This window comes from Monodon monoceros, unplaced genomic scaffold (genome assembly GCF_005190385.1).
Source record: "Monodon monoceros isolate NGI ecotype Baffin Bay Population unplaced genomic scaffold, NGI_Narwhal_1 Super_Scaffold_12, whole genome shotgun sequence".
NCBI lineage: Eukaryota > Metazoa > Chordata > Mammalia > Artiodactyla > Monodontidae > Monodon > Monodon monoceros.
The window spans coordinates 157,914,577-157,938,434 of NW_021703768.1; the positions used below are offsets into that span (position 1 = coordinate 157,914,577).

Consider the following 23,858-nt stretch of genomic DNA (forward strand, 5'->3'; position numbering starts at 1 on the left):
CCTGACTCAGGTGCTCACGGGTACCCTCTGACCACTTCAGGAGGACAGACTGTGGGAGGGAGTAGTCAGGGAGCCAGAGTAGAAGCAGGGACTCTGAAGCTTCCAAATCCTCTCTGTCCTTCTGGCTCTGCTCCCACACCCGCAACACAGAACTGAGTTGTCCTACTCATCCACTCAATGTCCCATGAGACTGCAGGGCCCACCAGGGCCTCTCCCAATGGGGGGAGCACCTCAGAGCCCAGACGCTGGAGCTCAGGGTCGGGGGTTCCAACCCCAGCTCCCTGGATGCCCCTGGGAAGGCCCATATTCGTCTCCAGACCTCAGTCCCTGCCTCTGCAAAATGGAACAACTGCAGCACCTACTCCATAGCATGGCTGGGAGGAGTGACTCAGGTGCTCACGCAGGACCACACAGAACCCACAGGGGGCGCTCCGGAAACGATTCCTAAATAAAAGATGGGGATGGGCCCGTGCCCTCCACCCCGCCACCTCCAGACTCACCCAGTGTGATGGGCTTGCTGTCCTCCTGGTCGGAGCCCATCCCCGCCCGGGGACTGCCACTTTGCTCTGCATCTGCAAAGACAGGGAGGGGGAGTTGTGACATCGCAGGGACCCCCACTCAGGAGGGGAGGAGACATCAGCCCAGTGCTAGGCTGGGCCAACGCCGTGGTCTGGAGCATGGCATGGCCCCCTCCCTGGCTGCTGCCCCAGGGGGTCATGGACGTCTGAGGTCACTAAGCGCCAGCCTGCCTGTGTCCTGAACCACGGCGAGAACCCGAGTGGAGGGGCGGGCTCAGTCGTGGGGAAGTGCTCTCTGAGCCTCAGTTTCCTCATCTGTCAAGTGAGGATAACTCATTTAATCCTGCCTCTGCCATATGAGGTGGGAACTCTCATGCCCATTTCACAGACGGGAAAACAGAGGGCCAAAGAGTTGAGTCCCTGGCCCCTCGGGCCCCCTCCCCACCGCCTCTGCCTTCCGAGTCCTGGGGGCCCAGCCTGTGGTCTTGGGTTGCCACTCAGGATCCCCGGAGAGGGGGCCGAGGGGCATATTTCTGCAGCTGTGACATTTCCGGCCCCACCCGCCGGGCTTGGGGGCTCCCTCCCACCCCGGCGCCCGCCCCTCCATCTTATCTAAAAATAATCAGGCTCCTTGGCAGCCGGGTGAAGCAGACAGACGCTGAGCTCAGCGTTATTGGCTCCGGAGGCCTAGATGGAGGGCGAGTAGAGCCAGGCCCCTCTGCAGCCCTCACACCCTCCACCCCAGACTGCGGGGGAGAGGAAATGGACAAGCCCAGCCAGACAGGACCCCTAGCCCCCCTCCCCCATTTGTCTCTCAGGTCAAGGACAAAGGTGGCGGGAATCACCATCAAATGCCAGAGAAAGAGAATCAGGCCCCTCCCACCTGCCACACTCCAAGGCCCAGAGCTAATTGCTGTGTGACCTTAGGCAAATCGCTTAACCTCCCTGAGCCTCAGAGTTTTCTCTTTCAAATGTGCGAAAGCATCTCACAGGCCTGGCTGGGTTGCCAGGAGGTGGCAAGGAGCTGATACATATGAACTCTAGATCCATGGTGACATCCACCCCGTTATTATTATTACTGTTATTTTTAAGTCCCTAACATGACCACAGATGTTTTTTCTTGTTCTCATTTCATACTTTCCCTTAAATCGTGAAGAGAGCCACAAATCTGGCATTGTTAGTGTACCCATTTTGTACACAAGGAAAAGGGAGGGTTAGAATGACGAAAAAGTGCCCCGCCCCACACCCCTTGCTGTTGTTTTTTTACACAGTAGTGTATCATTTTATTTTTTGTCCGCACCGCTTGCGGGATCTTAGTTCCCTGACCAGGGATCGAACCCGTGTCCGCTGCGGTGGTAGGGCAGAGTCTTAACTCCTGGACCGCCAGGGAATTCCCCTGCCCCTTGTTGTTTTAATTCGGTAGCTAGTGCTTACGTCCCGACATCCAGCAGGCGCTTGCGTGAGCTGCCTGGATTCTGCGATGAGACGCGCGCGTTCCCATCCCAGCTCTGGGAACCTCCAAGGACACGTGGTCCCGGGGGCGGGGGTCACTTCCCCTGCTGGGGCCTCAGTGCACCCAGGGTTGCTTTGGGGATAATAATAATGATGACACTTCGCACAACAGTCACTAGGCCCTCGCCGTCTGCCTGGCATCGCGCTTTTGCCTTTGCACACGCTGTGCGCTGAGCACCTACTTGCGGGCAAGACCCAGAGATGCTGTAAACAGCACAGGAGCGGCCCCACCTGCCTCAGTTTCCCCATCCACGATAGGAGCGGATGCAGGCAGCCCTCCTTGGCTGGGCTGAGCAGCCCCTGCGTGGCCGACTAGGCTGGGCAGGCTGGGCAGTGGTGAGAGGGCTGTGCCCGGCTCGGCCCCACGCCCTGTGGCCACTCCCGGGCTCGGGCAGCCAGCGGCCCCTTGGAGCCGGCCCGTCCTGCTTGGATGGCCGCATGGCTGGGCACGGGTGGCCACTGGGTTGGGAAGGGCCCAGCCCGGGCAGCCAGCTGTTGGGCTCCAGGCCTTGGGCACAGACCCTCTTCCGGAGCCAGCACCCACACGCACTCAGCGGGCAACAGTGCCCGGGTGGCACTCAGGGGCCTACCCGAGAAGGGGGATGTTTCTTGAGCGCTGCCTGTGTGCTTATGCTTTGGAACCAGGCAGCCCAGGCTGTGGGCCTCAGACACCACCCCTCATCTCTCTGTGCCTGACTCCCCGCATCTGTGAAATGGGCACAATTACAGAATCTCCCTCAGAGGCTGTTCGGGAGGGAAAAGGTGATAATGAATGCAATCAAGGGCCCCCAACAGTGGCTGACATGTAGTAAGCACTTCACCAACTGGAAGGAGGGTTTTATTACTATTATTGCTATCTCCTTGCTGTTTCTGTCTTGGGTGCTATTACTTTACCTTGAAAGCCATGGCCCTAGGCTATGGCTGGCTCTAGTCTGGAGCCCTTATTCACTGCTCTTGACCTCAGCCCAGCCATATCACCTGTTTGAGACTCAGTTTCCTCATCTGTAAAATGGGACTATAATAAAACTCACTTCCCAGGGTTTGTTGGGTCTCCAAGTCAGTAAATAACAAGTGTAAAAGGGTTGGTGCCAAGTTGACATTCAATACATGGTAGGTTTGGGCAGCAATCGTAAATGAGAGTGTGTTTTTAATTTTGGTTTCTAATTGATCATTGCTAGCATTTACAAATGCGATTGGTTTGGGGGTGTTAATCTTGTATTCTGCAACCTTGCTGAACTCACATATTAGTTCTAAGAGTCTTCTTCTTTTTCTGGTAGATTCTTTGGGATTTTCTACGAAAACCATCATGTCGCTTGCAAATAGGGCAAGTTGTATTTCTTTCTTCCTAATCTGTATGCCTCTGATTTCTGTTTCTTGGTTTATCGCACTGACTAGGACTTCCAGAACCCTGTTGACTGGAAGTGGTGAGAGCAGGTGTCCTCATCTTGCTTCTGATCTTAGGGGGAACCCATTCGGTCTCTCACCACTAAGAATAATGTTAGCTGTGGTTTCTGCAGATCCCTTTATTGGGCTGAAGAAGCTCTCTCTCTTTTTTCTCCTATACTCCTGGTAGTTCTTTTTAAATTTAAATAAGTGTAGTTTCTAAATAATATGATGCTGTAATTATAGGCCATCTCATTAAAACTTGTTTTAATTTGATTTTTAGATTGTGTTGAAATATACACAACATAAACTTTACCATTTAACCATTTCTAAGTGTACAGTTTAGTGGCGTTGAGTACATTCATAGTATCTTGTGACCATCCCCACCATCACCTCCAGAACTTTCTCATCTTCCCAAACTGAAACTCTGTCCCCATGAAACGCTGACTCCCCACCCCTCCCCCAGCCCTTGGCCCCCATCATCTACTTCCTGTCTCTGTGGATGTGACTCCTCTGGGGACCCCCTGTGAGTGGAATCACACACTGTGTGTCCTTCTGTGTCTGGCTTCTCTCACTGGGCATCGTGTCCTCAAGGTTCATCCATGTTGTAGCAGGTGTCAGAATCTCCTTCCTTTTTATTGTGCCATCTTACTGGCCATGCCGCAGGCCATGTGGGATCTTAGTTCCCCGACCAGGGACTGAACCCCACCCCCTGCAGTGGGAGCACAGAGTCTTAATGCTGGACTGCCAGGGAAGTCCCTGCCATCTTATCTTTAATCACCTCTAAAATCGTGAACTATTTCTCACCCACCTGCTGACCACCTGCCTGTCATTTGGCTCCTGGAAACCCTGTCTTCTGGAGCTGTCCAGTACGGGAGCCCCGAGTCACATGCAACTTGAAATTTAAATTGGCTAAATTGAAATTAAAGTTTCAGGACTTCAGCCGCACCAGTCACCTTTCAATACTCGACAGGCACACGTGGCTGGTGGCGACCGAACTGGACGGCACCGAATATGCCCACCATCACCACACAAAGTTCTATCGGGCTGAGCTTCTCTGGATGTTTCCATGAAAAATCAAGGAAAAAAAAACAAAGAGGACACCGATAATTCTTCCTCCTCCCATCTAGAGGCCCGGTCCTAAAATGGACCTTCCTTCGGTCTGAACAGATGGACCCAGAGTGTATAATGCTAAAGGCCAGCTAATGTCCAATGCCCCAAGATGCCCCAGGCCCCAAATGGGCAGCTTTCATTTGCTGAGTTTTTACTGTGTTAGGAGCTCCACAGCGCCATCTGATTCAATTTACCCAACTGATGAGGTTGGTAAACTGAGGACCGGCTCAGGGAGTCTATATCCCAAAGCTGATGTCAATTCAAAGAAACTGTCTGCCTGGCGCGGAGGTTCCTAACTGGGGTGATCCTGCACCCCAAGGCGATGTCTGGGGATATCTGTGTTTGTCACGACTGGGGGGCTCCTGGCCTTGAGGGGGCGGGGACAGGGAGGCTGGTCTGGGATAGCCCCACGGAGTCATCCGGCCCCCAATGTAAGCAGTGCTGAGGCGGAGGGACTCTGTTCCAGATCCATCCGTTCTCAGTAGGGGCAAAAATTGGTTCTTGGGGCGATGGAGGGGGCTAAAATTTTTTGCTCTTTTTATTTATAAAACATAGATAAATAGATATAGATACAGTATATAAATAGATATATAATATACCTGTGCTATTAAAATTTCATGAGGTGCAGAGATTAGGGAAAAAAACCCTCTAAAAGGGCTCTTTAGGGGGAGGCAATAATGAAAGAAAAGGGTCTTGTACAATGTTAAAGGGCTGTCAAAAGAGAAAGAAGAGTATGCAGCAGAAACTGCAGGTGACCTACCAGGTCTAAGGCATTCACTTCACTGAAAGTCTGCCAACCTCTGCTGTGTGTCCTTGTGCAAGTACTTTTGACATCTCTGAGCCTCCATTTCCTCACCCATAAATTAGAGCTGAACTGCACTACCGTTTACTTCTCTCCTTTGATCACTTGGCAAACTGATTGCTGAGCACCTCCAGGGTGCCATGTGTCTAACACACAGCAGCAACCAAGATGGACACAACTCCCTGCCTTCGCGGCACTGACATCCTAAATGGTGGAGTGACAGGCAATGAAGAAGTAAGCAAATAAACCAGGAGTACAATTCCAGGCTGTGCCAGGTGCAAGGGAGGCCATCCAACCCAGAGATGTGAGTGGCAGCCCCTGGTGAGTGAGCGGCTGTGACTGGAGCTCCTGGGAGGGTCGTCAAGGTCACACCGTGTGAACTGGTACATTCCAATAGTTAATACGTGGTGAGTCACTCCTTTGACTATGTTGAGCTACAAGTTTCCCCTCCACTGACTCATCTAATCTTCGAAACTCCCCCAAGAGGGATATGCGATTATCATCCCCATTTTCCAGATGGGGAAACTGAGGCACAGAGAGAGGCAGGCGACATATTCAAACTCAGGCAGCACCAGGTGGCACCGATGGGCCTGGGATCAACCCCCAGACACCCCAAGGCCTCACAGTCCGGTCCTGTGCTTTTGACTAGGAGGTGTCCAGTGGGCCCTTGGAGGGGGCTCAGTTGGTCCTGCCCCAACTCCAGGACTCCTTTCTTATCAGTGGTTTGGAGTGACCCGCTGTGTTTGGACGCTGTTGTCTGACCAGTCAGATAAAGGCCCCAGCTGGGGGTCCCCTGCTGCTCTGCTTTTGCCAAAGGTCCCTTCTGTCACTAATGGTGGTGCTGGGGACAGCTGGGGGCAGATAAATTGTTTGCATATCTCTGTTCCACTTAGGCTGAAAAGCACCCCATGGAAGCAGAGCCCCCAGACCCTACTGTCCATGGGAGCAGAGGCCCCAGACCCTGACGCACAGGCCAGGGAAATTTCAGAGCACCTCCGCCTCACTGAGGTGGGAGCTGAGGTATAGAGTGAGAAGATATGGGATGATGATAATAATGACAGCAATAACAACAATAATAATGGTAACTGCGAGGCACAGACAGCTTACGGAACACCAGATGTCAGGCTACGCATTTAACAGTTTTGTCTAACACCCTCCAGCAATCCTGGATCGAGGCTGACAACCATGGGTTACCCAGAGAGGGTAAGTAAGCTACCCAAGGCCATACAGCAAGGAAAGCTGATGGGCTGACCAGGTTTTATCTGCTCCTCTCAAAAGTATATCCAAGAAAACCATAGTTCGAAAAGACGCATGCACCCCAGTGTTCACTGCAACTCTATTCACAGTAGCCAGGACACGGGAGCAACCTAAACGCCCATCAGTGGAGGAGTGGACAAAGAAGACGCGGTGCATCTACACAATGGAATATCACTCAGCCATAAAAAAGAATGAAGTAGTGCCATTTGCAGCAACATGGATGGAGATTCTCATACTAAGTGAAGCGAGCCAGACAAAGACAAACGTCATACGCTATCACTCACATGTGGAATCTAATTTTAGAAATGATATAAATGAACTTATTTACAAAACAGAAACAGACTCAAAGATCTCGAGAACGAACTTATGGCTACCAAAGGGGAAATGTGGTGGGGAGGGATAAATTAGGAGGTGGGGATTAACATACACATACTACTATGTATAAAATAGATAACCAACAAGGACCTACTGTATAGCACAGGAAACTATACTCAATATTCTGTAATAATCTATATATGGGTAAAGAATCTGAAAAAGAATGAATATATGTATGTGTATAACTGAATCACTTTGCTGTACACCTGAAACTAATGCAACACTGTAAATCAACTAGACTCCAATAAGATTTACTTTTAAAAAGGGGGGGAACATTCTTGAATGTCTTATTGAATTTTATATCATGTCGATCACGGGCTTTAAAACGTTTGCCTGTTAATGAGTTCTTTCCTGACCTGGTCGCTGTCCCCCAGATCCCCCACTGCCCATCCCTAAATACGTGGCTTTCTGCAGCCCTGCTTAGATCAGGCGTTCGACTTGGTGCTTTGTGCTGCCCAGAATACATTCCCGACCGCACGAGGAAAACATGAACAGGCCAGAGCAGGACCACGGAACCAAAATGCACGCTCTCAGCTGCCGAGTAGGGGATTTTCTATGGGTGTGCCTTGGGGGTGTCTGCAGACTCCACCCGAGCATGGGGTTCACAGTCAAAAAGCATGAGCATCGCTGCGGGTTTCTCAGGGCAGCTGTTGGACTCTTCAAAATCAAAGTCTTTCAAATGCATTGGGGTCATGAAGAAGAGGCTCCAGGTTCCAAACTCATATGAACTTGTGGCATCTTTTAGAAGCTGGAGTCATACCCTGAAACCTGGGCTGAAGCCCCAGCCCTGGCACAACCCGGGGTGTGACCTGGGACTAGTCAGGCCTCTCTCCCCTCTGAGCCTTTTATACATAGTAGTATGTGTATGTTAATCCCAACCTCCTAATTTATCCCTCCCCACCACATTTCCCCTTTGGTAGCCATAAGTTCGTTCTCGAGATCTTTGAGTCTGTTTCTGTTTTGTAAATAAGTTCATTTATATCATTTTTAAAATTAGATTCCACATGTGAGTGATAGCGTATGACATTTGTCTTTGTCTGGCTCACTTCACTTAGTATGAGAATCTCCATCCATGTTGCTACAAATGGCATTATTTCATTCTTTTTTTATGGCTGAGTGATATTCCATTGTATATATGTACCACATCTTCTTTATCCATTCCTCCATTGATGGGCATTTAGGTTGCTTCCATCTCTGTAAAGTGGGCTTTCTCCATTGTTGCCTTACTTTATACGAGTGTGAGGTTGAAATCAGAGGAGCCCCGGGAGGGGAGGGGCCCATCACAAAGGGATAAATACTGTTTGGGTGACAGCATTTTTCCAAACTCAGCAGTTAAAGGACCTTTGTCCCCCCTCTGCCCACAGCCCTCCAGGGCTCCCACTTCCCTGCGGGTAAAAGCCCAAGTCCTCCCCGTGGCCCACAGGGACCTGCACGGCCTGCCCCGTCCCCTCCCTGCCCTACCCTCCTCCCTCTCTCCCCCTTGCTCACTCTGCTCCAGCCACATGGGCGTCCTCACTGTTCCTCCAAAACACCATGCCTGGTCCTGCCCCAGGACCTTTGCACATGTGGTTTCCTCTGCCCACAACACGGTTCCTTCTGTATCTATGTGGCTCACAGTCTCCCCTCACGCCAGGACCTTCCTGAAAGGTCTTTTTTTCCAATACACACACAAGGCTCTGCAGCACGATGCATGAAGCACAGCTAACCACACTCATGCTAGTATAAGTGAGACTGGCCCCGGACAGCGCCTGTATTTCAAGTGACACCCTGGTTTGGCCTGGGACCAGTTTTCTCGACTTCCCAGGTCCGCCGGGTGTTCACAGGCAGCCTGAACGTCACCACCGCCTGTGGCCTTTCCCTCAAACACATGACCATACCGACAATAGAAATGTAAACTGGATCCCATTGACGGAGTGTACAAACTGTTCTTTCCTGTCCGTGGCCACGAGCCCAAATTTGGTCTGTCCCAGCCCATGACAAAGGCGCCGCCGTGGCCTCCGGTCCAGCCCTTCCTGGCCCAGAGCACCCGCCCCCTTTGCACCAGACAACTCCCTCCATCCTGGTTGCTGAGGCTCCCGCAGTTCCTAACTGGGAGATCCAGGCACCGCCCCGGCATTCATGTCCCAGATGTTTACCGACCACCTACCACTTGCCAGGCACTGGGGAAATGGCAGGGAGCCAAGGCGGGGGAGACAGACAGGAAACGAGCCGACAGAAGGAGCCCGAGATAATTTCGGTGGTTCTAAGTTCCACCGAGGCAATGAAACTGGGTGAGAGGACAGACAGTGGCTGGGGGTGGGGGAGGTGACTTTTGACGGAAAAGTCAGGAGAAACCTCTCCAAGGGCCTAGGGATGGGACGGAGCCAGCCATGGGGAGAGCTGAGGGCAGATGGCACAGCAAGTGCAAAGGCCCCGGGGCAGGAACAAACATGGGATGTTTGGGGAACAGAGAGAGCACGTGGCCCCAGCACGTACACAGAGCGGGGAGACATGAGACCACTCAGGGCCCCGTGGGCCGCGTGGGAAGCTTGGGTTTTAGTCTCAAGGGCGATGATCTATGTTACATTTTAAAACGTCTCTGGTGATGAGGGTGTGGAGAAATTGGAACCTTCGTGCACGGCTGACGGGAATGTAAAATGGTGCAGCCATAGCGGAAAATGGCTTGGCGGTCCCTCCGAAGTTAAACATAGAATCACCAACGTGACCCACGCCTACGTATACGCCCAAAAGAATTGAAAACAGATACTTGCCCACCCATGTTCACAGCAGCATGATTCATAGTAGCCATAAGGCGGAAACACCCCAAATATCCAACAACAGGTGACGGATACACAAAATGTGGTCCATCCCTATAGTGGAATATTACTCAGCCTTAAAAAGGAAGGAAATTCTGACACTCGTTACAGCATGGATGAACCTTGAGGACATGATGCTCAGTGAGATAAACCAGACACAGAAGGACAAATACTGACTGATTCCACTCACAGGAGGTCCCTAGAAGACTCAAATCCATAGAGACAGGAAGTAGATGGTGGGGGCCAGGGCCTGGGGGAGGGGCTGGGGAGTGTTTAATGGGGACAGAGTTTCAGTTTGGGAAGATGAGAAAGTTCTAGGGATGGATGGTGGGGATGGTTGCATGACAGTGTGAATGTACTTAATGCCACCGAGCTGTGCGCTTAAAAATGGTTAAGACGGTGAATTTTTTATTATATATATTTTACCATAATAAAGTGCGCGCGCGCGCGCACGCACACACACACACACACACACACACACACACACACACACATTAAAAAAGTCTGGCTGCTGAGTGAATTCTGGACTCTCAGAGGCTGGAAGTCCACGGGGAGGGGTGGGCAAACATCCCGGTGGGCATAACAGCCTGGCCCAGGGTGATGGCCTGGGGTGTACAGAGGGGTCATATTTAATTTATCTTTGGGATTTACAAAGGACAGGACTTGCTGGTACCATAATCGCACTTGTTTAAACCTGGCGGGATACGGGAGAGCCTAGGGTTCCCACTGGGGCCCAGCGGTGCATCCGCTGGGCCCGCCTCGGCTGCCACGGTGAGCTTGCCCGCAGGATTTCTCTTCCAACCTCAGCGGGCTTCCAAATGTAGCTGGCTCTGCCTTGCTGCCACGTCCGCCTCCCAACGCCAGCCAGCTAGAGAGAGACCCAAAGCCAGGCCCTGGAATTCCCAGCTCCCCAGTGTCACCGGCCATTTTTAAACATCGCCGGCTGAGGTTTAACTTTCTCTGTCCTGGAAGGCCATACCGTACACGCGACCCTGGCCTTCATCCTTCTCGCTCTTGCCATGAACCTTCCCTGCCCCTTTCGCTCTCAGGCAAACTCCAACCATCTCTCCAAGCCCGGTTCTAACATCTCCTTCTCTGGAACACCCTCCCCTGGCCCCTTGTGCAAACGTTGTCCTAGCTCTCATCACACTGGACTGAGTCTGGGTCTTTAAACGTATGAAAGTCACAAGTTCTCCCCAAGGCCCTGCACGACCTGCCCCGTCCCCTCCCTGCCCTCCCCTCCTCCCTCTCTCCCACTGACTCACTCTGTTACAGCCACACGGGCCTCCTCACTGTTCCTCCAACATGCCAGGCAGAGTCCTGCCCCAGGGCCTTTGCACATGCTGTTCCCTGCCTGGAATGCCTTTCCTGCAAATGCCTGCCTGGTCTAGCTCCCTCTCTTGCCCAAGAGACCAAGGCGGGGGGGGGATTATGTGTCCACAGGACCTGGGCTTGACGCTCTGGAAATCTGGGTTTCACGTCCTCGTATCCCTTCTAAGAAGTGTGACAAGGGATTCCCGCGTATGTCCAGCTATGTTACAACCTGTTTTGTGTCCTGAGTCTCTACCCCCATCCCATATGACTGTCTGTGCAAACCCAAGCATAAGGGGAAACGATGATTCTTTCACTTAACACATGTATTGAGCACGAACTGTGTACCAGGCCCTGTCCTCGGATCCAGGGACACAGCAACGAACAAAACAGACACAAAGTTCTGCCGCATGAGGTTCATCGTCAAGGCTTCCTCCTGGTCATCTTGAGGAGGGCCAGGAGTTGAGTCACAGCACGAAGGCTTCGGGCTAGACTGAACTTGGACTTCCCTGGTAGTGTAGCAGGAGGACCAGGACGGAAATTGCCCTGGGCTTCAAGCAATTCCAGTACAAACCCTGACTCTCCCTGGAGACGCCCCATCCTGCCCCTGCAGGCTCAAGACCGCAGGCCCCCAAGGCCAGCAATCACGAGAACTGGATGTCAGTCTCATCAATGCTGTGTGACCTCAGCAAAAGTACGTTCCTTCTCTGAGCCTCCACATCCTGGTACACACGATCTAAAACCCCCAGGCGACACTCTTCCAGGGGCTGTTTGGACAAATCCAAGGGAAAAAAGCAAGATGCTTGACGTTCACGACTTTCATCCGCCCCCGGGGGAAATCTGGATAAGGCGTCAGGGCCGAGAGGCAGAAGGCCACGGCCGGGGTGACCTCCCCGACGCCGGCCCCCGCCCGGGCCTCCCCCGCCTTGTCCTTCCTGACCCGCCGCGTTCCTCGAGTCTGGACCACACTTTCCATCTCCCTCTGCCCTGCCGCCGGCCGCCTGGGCCCCAGCCAACCTGCTTCGGAATCACTTTCAAAGAAAAGTTTCTTTTTTCTTCCCACCCGGCCTGGCTCTCGCCCCCGCCTGTTCCGCGGCCTGGCTGCGGGCCCTGCCGGGCACTGGTGGACACCTTGGGCCAGCGGGTCAGGGCAGCGGCCGTCCACCGCCCCCCGCCGGCCCCAGCGCAGGCCCGGGCAGTGAGCGCGCGGCCTTGGGCTGAACTCGGGGCGTCCGCGGGCTCCAGGGGGGCTTTGGCACAGGTGGTTTGGGGGCGTCCGGGCCGAAAAGCCGGCGGGGAGGCCCCCATAGGCCGCGGGGCCCACTCTGAGGCCTGCAGGCCGGGACTCGTCCCACCCCGGCCGCTGTTGGCGGCCACGCCACCGATGACATCAGCGCTCTGGCGGCCATTTTCTCAACGCTCCCTCCCGGCTTCCAGATGCTTCTCTGGCCTTGGCGGCCATTTTGTAGGCGCGGGAGGAGCGGGCTGGCGGGGCCTGGAGCCCAGGCTCCCCTCCCGGGGTGGAGGGGGCGGCCGTGGTTGGGGGGGGGGTGGGCTGGGGCGGCCTGCGCGGGTTAAAGGCACTTGTGCCAGGAGGGCGGCTGCCGTGCCAGGCGGGGGGAGGCGCCCGCCCGCTGCCACCCGAACCCCGTGCTCCCCGCTACCGCCGCCGCTCGGCACAAACCAGACTCCGGGTGGCACCAAGGATGTGAAAAACAAGGTTAAAAATACCCACACGCGCAACCTCGGCCCCCCCTCCCGGTCCCCTCCAATGTCAAATGTGTCAGCGCCACCCGGGGAGGGGGGCAGACTTAAAATAACTCGCTGTTTACATTTGGAGCAAATTCTTGGCTTTGCCAGCAGCCAAGCCAAGGCCTCGGCCTGCCTCCCTGGCAGCCCGGCCGGGGTGGGGGGGGCGTGGGTTGGGGGCTGGGAGCCGGGGAGCCACATGTGCCCACGGGCTAAGCGCTCACGTGTGGCCACAAGAGGCGACGCGGCCCCGGAAGCCGTCTGCGGCCACGCGGTGGATGGAGGCGGCGGAAGCCCGCAGCATCCCCCCTGCCAGGGACGGGGTGGGGGCACCCGGCCGGCCAGCCAGGGTCTGCCGAGGAGCCCGGCCCCTCCCAGCTTCCCTTCCTTCTGAAGTTTCTCCGGCTGCGTCACCAACGCGGCAGCCCCGCGGGAGTCGGGGGTGGGGTGGGGGGAAGGCCGGAGGCTGGCAGCCAGGCCAGGGAGGTGGGCACCAAGGGGAGGGCTCCAGAGCAGGGCAGGGTCCCAACTGGAGCTATGTGCCCTCGGGCCAGCCCTGCCCCTCTCTGGGCTAAGATGGGTTCCCTCCCAGTGTTGCCCGGAGGGGTTTCTAGGGAGCCTGCCTGCTTAGTACCTCAGTTTCCTTCTCTGCAGAAAGTAGGTTTTGAGCTGCAAGCAGATTGCTGGGCGCTCCGTTTTACAGAGGGGGTCAGAGATGGGAAGGGGCTCGCCCCAGGTCTCCCGCCAGTGAGTGGACAAGCGGATGGGGACTCGGTTACTCTGGTTCCAGCGCCCACATTTTTAACCCGCTGCCTGGAATGCAGGAGGAGGGTGGAGACTCGAGGGCCCAAGCCTGGAGGGAGGGTTAGTGGGAGACTTTTCTTCTCCCTTGGGCTTCCTCTCTTCCCAGAGCCTGGCATGCAGTCGGTGCTCAAGCAATGCTTACACATAGCTGGCAGTCGACAGATGTTTGCAGACAAGTGAGTGCGATTATTCCAGCAGAGCCTGGCACACAGCACCTGATACATGCCTGTTGCATGAATAATTGGGATGATCCTGATAGGGCCTGGCATACAACAGGTGCAAAATAAATGCTTGTCAGACAAAGGGATCTGAGGAATGTTGGGAAAACTGGGGGATATTCAGAGGAAAAGACTAGGTTTAAGGGCGTGGACTCCAACCAGTGGTGATACAAGGGATTTCTACAACAGGCAGAGGGCGGGGTATAGAATATCACCTAAGCATTGCCTATCTCAGGCCCCCTTCATTCTTTGAGGATCAGCAGAAATCCTCTTTTGGGAAGCCCACCCAACTGCTCCAGGTCCTGGATATCAGAGGGCAGGACCTCTGGGCAGGAGGAACCCAAGAAAATAACAGAAACCTGGCCTGGGGGCCCAGGAGGACTTCCTGGAGGAGGGGACATTGGAGCTGGGGCCTTGATGTCTGAGTAGGAGTTTGCCAGGCACAGAAGGGGCTTGTAGGGAGAGAGAACAGTGTATGAAAATTATAATAATAATCATAACTTCCATTTATTGAGTGCTTATATTGCCAGGAGCTACATATAATCCTAGGAGCTACATACAGATTTACAGAGGGGCAGAGGAGGCCTCAGGGAGGTTAGGCAATTGGGCCAAGTGCACGAAGCTGGGACTCGACCAGAGAGACTTGGCCGCACCACCTGCTGCCTCACTGAACGTGTCTGGGTCTGGCAGAGGCTAGGCAGGCACATGGTAGGTATGCAGAACAGACAGACAGCCCTGTCTGTCTGGGGTGGGCCAGACTGTCCAGCTCCAGCCCTTCTACAGGGCAGAGGAGGACAGGCCTGCTCCAACCAGACAGGGCTGCAGTTTCCAGGCAGAGGGGCCTTGGCTCCTACTGCCCCCTCCTTGGCCAGAAGGGCCCCAGCTAACCCAGGAGCCTCCAGGAATCTCCTCCTCAGCCAGCACCTAAGGGGAACTGGGTTAGGGGGATGGGGGGAGACCAAAGACACCCCCCCCATAGGTCATGCCAGTACCCCAGGAAGAAGGTGTCTAGACTAGCCAGATAAATCCTTGCAGCCTCTTCCTGGGTGTCCAGTAATTCCTACTGACCCCCGCAGTGTGCCTATTTCACGGATTTGGAAACTGAGGCCCTCTGAATGGCTTGAAGCCAGGCCATCTGTTCCAGGGGCATCTCCTTGCCCGATTGGCTGTGTGACTGTAGGCTAAGCACCCCTATTCTCTCTGGATCTCAGTTTCCCCAGGTGTCACACGGGGCTGGGACAGTGTGACAGCAGCCTACATGCCTTTCTGTGCTGGCCTTTGACCAGGTGTCACAGGGGTTCTGTGACGGTGGTCCCATTTTGCAGGGACAAAACAGGGGCTCAGTCACGGGGACTCAGTTGCCCAGTGGCCCATCTCGGTGAGTATCGTGGGTCTCCACATGCCTGCCTCCCATGCCGGGGGGCTCCCTCACTCCCAAGCCTCCTGCACTATTGCTGCTGATCACTGAATGGGCACCTACTGTGTACCAGTGCTCCTGGAACCCACCGAGCAGTTACAGATGATCATTCCCATTTCACAGATGAGGAAACTGAGGTGCAGGGCGGGGCAGATGCCAGCCCAAGCTCACCTGGCGAGATGGGGAATAAAAACGGGAACAATGCAGCCATGCAGGTGGAACACCCATCTTGGGGCTGGGCACCTGGCAGTTGCCCGCGCAGCCCGCCCAGAGCCCCGCGGGCCACCCAGGCACCAGAGCCCTACCCCAGCTTGCCCGCAAACGACGTCCTGACTCCAGGAGGGGCCCTGGGTGTGACCGATGGCCCTGCGCTTGCCCGACCCTCGTTTCCCTGCCTAAGTCCAAGCAGGAGGCAAGGGGGCCAGCGCCAGCCTCCGAAGGGGCCCCGTAATCCAGGTGACCAACGTGCACTGTCCTGCTCCACCCAGGCTGACCACTGCCACTGAATTCTCACGCTTCTGGAATCAGCCTCTGCCTGGCTGGCCCCCACTGTCACCCGCCTAAGCCTGAACCAGTGCGGTGGCCTCAGCCCTGGTCTCTCAACTCCCACCCTCGCCCCCCCCCAGTCTGTCCTCCCCACAGTGGCCAGAGGGCGCCTGTGAGCACCTGAGTCAGGCCCCGCCCCTCCTCTGCCCACAGCCCTCCAGGGCTCCCACCTCCCTAGGTGTAAAAGCCCAAGTCCCCTCCCTGCCCTCCCCTCGTCCCTCTATCCCCCTCCCTCACTCTGCTCCAGCCGCTAGGGCCACCTGGCTGTTCCTCCAACACACCAGGTGCTGCCCAAGGGCCTTTGCATAGGCTGTGCCCTCTGCCTAAGGTGCCCTTCCCCACTTCTTCACACAACTGCTTCCTCTTCACCCTCAGGTCTCAGCTCAAATGTCAAGTCCTCAGACAGTCCCTCCCCAAATAGCCCACCACTCTCTATTCCTTGCCTTTCTTTCTTTTTCTCAGTAGCCCTTATCACGAACTTGTTTTTTGTCCATCTCCCCCACCAGACTGTGAGCCCCGCAAGGCCTGGATTTTTGTCTGTCTTGTTCGCAGTACAGGGCTTGGCACACAGTAAGCGCTTAATAAATATTTATTGACTACCAAGAAGTTGTACTGGCTGAGTGTGTGCTCGATGCCATCTTAACCCTTCGCATGTCTGAATTCATTTCCCCCTCAGTAACCTAGAGAGGCAAGCATAGTTTACAGATGGGGAAACCGAGGCCCAGAGAGGATCGCCATTTGCCTGAGGTCACACAGCGAGCAGGTAGTAGGGCCAGCACCCCCGTTACGCCCCACTGCCTTCCTTCACTGACACCACCCACCTGGCCCAGATGGGGAAACTAAGGCTCAGGGAGAAAAGGGACTAGCCAAGGGTCAGAAGCAGAGTGTGGGCTTTGTGCCTCCTGGGAAAGAACAGAGTGACGATAAACAACATCAACAGCAATAATAATAATGATGGCGCTGTTAAGTACAGAATCGGCCAGAGTTTATAAGGCTCCCCTCCGTGGGTCGGCACAGGGCCCTGGAGGGGAGCCTCGGGAGACACCAGCCCCTTTAAGAGCTTCCCCCTCCCCAGCTGGGGCTGGCCCGGCCTCCCCTTATGTAAGCAGGCCAGCTGCCCTTGCATAACCTGGTTACATAAGGAAGCAGGGAACAGGCTTGTCCATCCGGCAGCAACCTGTCCCGGGCTGTCTGTGGGGCCGGCCTGGGGCACAGGAGCGCCGAGGCCTCCCAGAGTGGCTACTGGGTGCAGCCCCGTTCAAGGCCCTCTGGGTTGGCTCCTATCTGGGGGATGCCCGGAACTCCCAGCCACAGCATCCTCAGGGCGGGAGAAGTGAAAGGCTTCTAGCCTGAAAGTGGGCAGGGGCGGTTCCCATTGCTCTGAAGGGGAAACTGAGGCCCAGAGACGGAAAGCGAGCAACGTGAAGCTTCACAGCCCCGAGCGGAGGGTGGAGGTGGCAGAGTTGGGTGAAATCTGGGCTGCGTAGCCTCAGCCAGAGCCTTACCGCTCAGCTCCTCCGTAAAATGGGGCTACATAATTGCACAATGGGCACAGAAGAGCGCCGACTGTGTACCAAACCTGGCCCAGATACTATTCTATCTGCCCAACGACCCCCCCGGGTGGGCACAAGGAGCTGCAGATACAGATGGGGAAACAACGGCGGCCAAGACAGGAGAAGGAATTTGTCCCAGATGAAACCCAAGCCCCACCATGCACACACAGCCCCAGGGCCACCGTCTGATCACATGGGGCTGGGATGTCCAGGTGCGGTGCTCCCCCGCATGTATGCACTTCAGTTCCTCCATCCTTGGGAGGCTGGGGGGTGGAGCTTGGGAGTGAAGCGGCCCCCTCTTTTCCCCTCTCTCTGGGCGCTGGCTCTTTAAGACAGCAGGCTGCCGGAGCTCGTCCCGGGGTGACCCTAAGGGGAGGGTGTGGTCAGGAACAAGGGGCCCATTCAGCTGCTGTTGCCACCTCCGGGCAGCCCACAGGCTGCCCGGAGGCGGTGAGGGGAGGAGACTGGCCTAGACCAGGAGAGACTGGGGCTGGGCAGAGACAGGGGCTGAGAGAGACAAAGAGATGGAAAAAGAGATCCAGAGACAGAGACTGAAAGGGAAAACGTGACCTTGGCTGCATCTCCCGCCTTCCTGGTTTCCCCATGTCGAGGGTTTGAGGCTAGCCACCCCCCTCACCGGGTCCCGGCCAGGCTGCAGCCCCCAAATGTGCTCCTTGATCCAGCTGAACCTGGCATCCACTCACCAGCACCAAAATCCTCTAGGCCCAAAGGAGGGATCCTGGGACATTCTGGGGGAGGTCCCTGACACACCCCAGACAGCCCCTTCCCAGGGGACCGTTGTAGGCCCTCAGATCTGCCCTCAGACCTGGGTTTGAATCCAGATGCTACCTTTTAGCTGTGTGACCTCAGGTTGGTGTGTTAACCTCTCTGGGTCTCAATTTTCCCATGTGATAAATACGGTTCATGATAATCTCTACCTTTGTGGAATTAAGGTGAAACGAAATGGTACTAACAATTCCTGACATTTACTGAGAATTTAATTTAGTAAGCCCTCAATATGCCTGCAGTTCCCCCATAAATGCACCCCAACACCCCAAACACAGACAGACAACCCCTGCCTCCTGCCAGATGTCACAATCCCCAACTATAGCCACTGCCTTCCAGCGAGGACCTACTAAGCGCCCTTTCCCAAAACAGCCCCACAAGAGCCTCTGGAAACACACGTGGGGTTCCATGTCCAAACATCTAATAAATAACAGACATTTACTGGGGATTAAACAAAGTCCTGATTCTTATTCCTGGACCCCCCTAGTCCCAGGTTCTCATAGTCATGTATCCTCACGAACTGCTCCCAAACCTTTTCCCACAACAGGGCCCCCATCCACCTTGCTGCCCCCAAGCACGCAGCCCCTGACTCAGCCAGTCTGGAAAAAGCCTCGAAAAAATGAAAATCGACCTCCTTCCCCCTCTGTAGGCGTCTTTTCTGTAATGTTCTGCTCAGTCACCCGGGGTCTGAGGACAGGCTTACTCGACTCTGACCCGAACTTTCTGGATCCCTGCCTCAGAGAATTCTAGAACCTGCCCTGGATGTTCTAGAACCCAGCTCGAGAACATTCTAGAGCTTGTCCTTGGCCATGTTGAAAACCCAACGAGTGGAATTCTGGAAACCGTCATCCATGGTCACGAATACACTTAAGGGCTTCTTGGATACTGAAGAAACCAATACTTGATTGGATAATTGATGATTGATTTGGGAGTTTTAGAATCTGTCCTCACATTCTCAAGAACCCAACTTGGGAGATTTGAGATCTGCCTCGGAATTCTCTGGAACACAGATGCTCTAGTGCTGACACGGCATCCACTGGCCACGTGTGGCGTTGAGCGCCTGAAATGTGGCCGGTCCGAAACACACAGTGAATCTCAACGACTTAGGACAAAAAAGAAGGTGAAACATCTCAATAATTTTTTCATATTGATTATGTGTCAAAATGACAATATTTTGGATGTCCTGGGTTAAACAGAATAGGCTGTTAAAATTAATTTCCCCTGTAGGTTTATACTTTTAAGTGTGGATACCAGAAAAATTATCTGTATGGCTCGAGTTGTATTTCTACTGAATTGTGCTGCTCTAAACCCAGAGGGAGAATTCTAGAATTGTCAGATGGTAAAGATCCCAGCTCTGAAGCGTCTAGAACTCAGGCCTTGGAAATTCCAGAACTTGTCCCTTGGAGGATCTAGAGCAGACCTCAGCTCTGGCAATCTAGAGCACCACCACCCACCCACCCCACCGCCGCCCCAGGCCTTGAAACCCCTTTCCCATTCGCAAGCCATTTACCCTGAAGTACCCGGGTCCCCCATCCTGGCACCCATCCAAGTCAGCCTGGGACAGAAGATGGGACAGAATGGACCAGAGGAAGGGCCCTTACTGGGCCGCCCTGGGCAATGCCCCACCCCTCTCTGGGCCTCAGTTTCCTGATCTGGACAAGACATCCAGTGTTCCCACGTGCCCCCTCCCTTGTCCCTCACGGACTCTGACCATCTGTGACTTCCTGCCCACACCCAGCTGGAGGGAGAGGGGCCGGCCTGGCAGCTGTCTGCGGAAGGGGGGGGGGGCGGAGATGTCCCTAGCTGCCCTCAGCCTCCCCTTGGCTCGCTGGGCACAGGGCCAGGGTGGCAACTGCAGCCCCGCCACGCCGGGGTGGCCGCCACAGGTGCACCGAGATGCCTCCCGTTTTCTGAGGGCTCCGCACCTCTCGGGTCCTCAGAAGCCTCTGCAGCCCTGCCTTGGCAGGTGCAGGCGTGCAAGCTGGGCGCCCATGCAGGGGTGTCCATGGGGGAGGGAGGACCTACTCCGGCTACCCAGGAAAGAACTCCAAATATTTCTGAGCACTCATCGTGCTAAGAGGTTCCTTTCTCACAGATACGACCTTAACTCCAATCGCTGGACACTCCCTATGCTCAATTTGCAGATGAAGAAACAGAAGCACAGAGATGGGCACTAACTTGCCTAAGGTTGCCCAGCTGGCCAGAGGGCAGAGCTGGGGCTAGAAACAAAGGAACGATCACGATAATAAAGGCGTTGATAATAATACCTAAGATTATATTACCATCACTGATTTTATTTTTATTATTTATCATTGCAATATAATAAACGATGTACTATTATTCATTATTCTTATCGTTTTTTTGAATTTTTAAATTGAAGTCTAGTTGATTTGCAAATTACTATCAACAACAAATAATTTTTTAAATATCAGTAGCATAAACTTTACCATTTTAACCATTTTTAAGTGTGCACTTCAGTGGCATTAAGTACATTCACACTGTCCAGCGACCATCCCCACCATCCATCTCCAGAACTTTCTCATCTTCCCAAACTGAAACTCTGTCTCCATGAAACGTGGACTCCCCAGCCCCTCCCCCAGCCCCTGGCCCCCACCATCGACTTCCTGTCTCTGTGGTTGTGACTCTCTAGGGACCTCCTGTGAGTGGAATTAAACAGTATTTGTCCTTTTGTGTCTGGATTCTCTCACTGAGCATCATGTTCTCCGGGTCCATCCATGGTGTAGCAGGTGTCAGAATCGCCTTCCTTTTTAAGGCACCAAATCATGTTTGAGCACTTTACTGTGTGCCAGGCCCTGTCCTAGCACTCTTCACGCATTAACTCATTTAACCCTACCCAGCCCGGTGAAGCAGGCACCATCTGTATCATGCCCATTTCAAAGGGGAGGAAACTGAGGCCCAGAGCAGTGACGTCACCTGCCCAAGGTCACACAGCTCACGAGTGGCGGGATTTGAACCTGGGCCATCTGGCTACAGATCGTGCCCCTACCTCTTCCGGACACTGGGCTCCCACCTGCTGGGTTAGCGGCTCCCTCAGCACCACTAACCAGGAGCCCAGAGGCCTCCTGCTGCCGCTATAAATACATCGTCAGCTGGTGTCTGGACCTCAACCCGGGCAGCCACCTCCTCTGCACAGACAGACGGCTGGTCCACCTGGCTGCTCAGCCCCAGGGGAGTCCAGGCTGCCAAGAGCCCCTCACCCCTCCGCCACCCAGACACCTGGAGAGGTGGCTTCCAGTGGGGGGGGCGCCCATCCTGGGTCACAGGTGCCCCTGCTGGTTCACTAGATGCACTGAGGTTCTTCCCCTTTGCCACCTGGGGCTGGGAAGAGGATCCGGGAAGGGACTGAGCGTTTATCCAGGGCCTCCTGTATGCTGTCCAGGGATCACTCCAATCATCAATGCAGTGGACATAGTTCTTATTTTCTCCACTTTCCAGATGGAAAAACTAAGGCGCAGAGAGGGAAATGCACCTCACACAGCCTGGAGCACGTATGGACACAAACTGTATCCATTACACAAGCCAATGGGTGCCCTTACACGCCCTCCTGTCCACATCCGCCCTCTGTCTCCCCAGCACACGGCCAGTGTTGGGATGAAGATTAACAGGGGTTGGAGGAGACGGCAGGACCCTCAGTCAGGGTCTGGCTTGTTTCTCTCTGTGGCCCCACAAGGCCTTACCTTCCTGGCCTCAGCTCTCCTCCAACCCCAGACCAGAGAGGGCAGAGCTCTGCCCTAAGTCACACAGCAAGCCAGGAGCAGAGCTGAGACTGATCCAGGCCCCCTTGCTCCAGGCCCTTTCTCCTGCCATCCGAGCCCAGGGTGTGCTTTATGGAGACCCCAGCCCCCAGCCTTGGGCACGGTAGGCACTTCGGGAACGTTCACTGATATTCATTAATTTGTTCACTGTGTATTCCGGGCCAGCTCTTTTCATGATCTGTACAACTAGGAAGGTGTGGGTTCCATCTGATAACCTCAAAAGCGGTTTTTAGGTTTTTTCCTTTAATGGTTTCAAGGGGTCAGGATCTGTGGGTTCTAATTTCGCCCTACCTCTTAGGAGCTGTGTGACCTTGGGCAAGTCGCTGACCATCTCTGGGACTGTTTCCTTATCTGAAAAAGGGGAGAAGGTAATAGTCCCTCCTTCCCAGAGTGGTGGAGAGAATGAAACCAGATGTAGGATGGGCTCAGCACCGGGCACACGATGTTCTTGCTGTTACTATTATCTCTGTTGTTATTATTGTTCCCCAGGTCCACCCAGAAGGCGACGGGGACCCCTGCCCCCAGTTCCTCCTGACCCCTCCCTGGGCACCCTGGGCAGCTCCTCTAGCAGCTGCAAGCTTCCCAAGCCAGCCCCTGCCCACAGCGCCCTTCCGGGAGGTTGGCACCGAACAAGGCGGGAACAGGAGGCGGGAACGGGAGGCCAGCCCACGGCAGCGTCAGCAGATGGGCACCATCTGGGCTGGCGGGGCTCGGGGCGGGCTGGCAGCTGCCGGAGCGGGCGGGCCTGGCAGCCCCTCCCCCTCCCGCCCTGGCACGGTGCCCACCCGCGCCTCAGGTTTCTCAGGCCGCCAGAGGGGGCGGGGAGGCCTGGCTGGGCTTCGGGGCTGGGCAGGCGGCTTCCCTCTCTGGGCCCTGCTTTCTCCAGACTCCTTCTCAAATGGGAGGCAGGAGAGAGGAGAGCCGGCTCACCCGCTCCCGGCCTCCCCAACACCAGGCACAGGGCCTCACCTCCCCAACTAGCACCTGTGCTCTGGGCCATTCCAGCCCCAGGGCCTTTGCACTGACTGTGCCCCCCCCCCCCCCACTGCCCCGCACACTCTCACTCACATCCCTCTGCAGCTCCCTCACTTCTTTCAGGCCCTCCCTGGCCAGAGTGCCTGCCCCGCCCTCCCTCTCCACACCCCTCCCTGTCATTAGGTTTGTATTAATTTAACTGGGAATTGTCAGGTTGCCCATGCCCTGCTTAACTGCACACATCCCTCCCCCTAAAGTGCACGCACTGAGCGGGCAGCCCCAATGTCCCAAGGTGGAGCTCACGTCTCCCCCTCATCATGGCCCCCCAGCTGTCCCCTAGCCCACCCCCAGGGCACACACGGAGTCCACCCCTGGAATCAGGCCCCTGTGTCCACAAGGGTGCCAGATGGATGCCTGAAGCTGCCAAGTTCGGCCCCAGGCAGTGCCCTGGGCTCTGATCAGCCTGGCAGCCCCAGCGCTAAAGGGACCTCCTCACGGCTCGTCCCCACCCTTCTCTCCTCCAAAATAAACCCAAGGATCGAGGCCTGGGATTCCCCTTTGGGGTGCGGCTCCAGCAGTCTGCCTGACACCCCCTGGGAGAGATAAGGACGGAGGCCGTGGGGGGAGCTGGACTTTGTCCCCTTGTCTTGGGACAGGGAAGGGCTGAGTGTATGATGCGTCTGTGGGTCTCTCTGTGTCTCCCCATGTCTCTGGGTCTCTCTGTCTCTCTCTCTCACTGTCATTCTCTCAGCTGCAAGGCCCCGCTTCTGACGCTAGAGGTGGTACCTCCTTTTCAGCCGAATGGCGGGTGCCTGTCCCACCATCCACCCTGTGACACCCGCCCCCAGAAGCCAACTGAGGCCCATTTCCCCCACTCCCCATCAATCCCATGGCCTCCTAGCAGGGCTGATTTGAGTAGACACCGCACTCTGGCCTTGGCCTGGACCCCCTGCAGCCCTGGGACCCAC

The 23,858-nt window shown here is 55.2% G+C and overlaps 1 protein-coding gene across 7 annotated transcripts in view; it reads right to left on the reverse strand.

Annotated features, from left to right (window-relative positions):
- The window catches only part of NFIC (nuclear factor I C), a 65,081-nt gene that overhangs the window by 21,992 nt on the left and 19,231 nt on the right, over nucleotides 1-23,858 (reverse strand). For all 7 annotated transcript variants that reach the window (XM_029215845.1, XM_029215843.1, XM_029215839.1 and 4 more), the window contains exon 3: nucleotides 501-572. In XM_029215845.1, coding sequence (XP_029071678.1) covers nucleotides 501-572 — 72 coding nt within the window. The remainder of the gene's footprint in view (nucleotides 1-500; nucleotides 573-23,858) is intronic.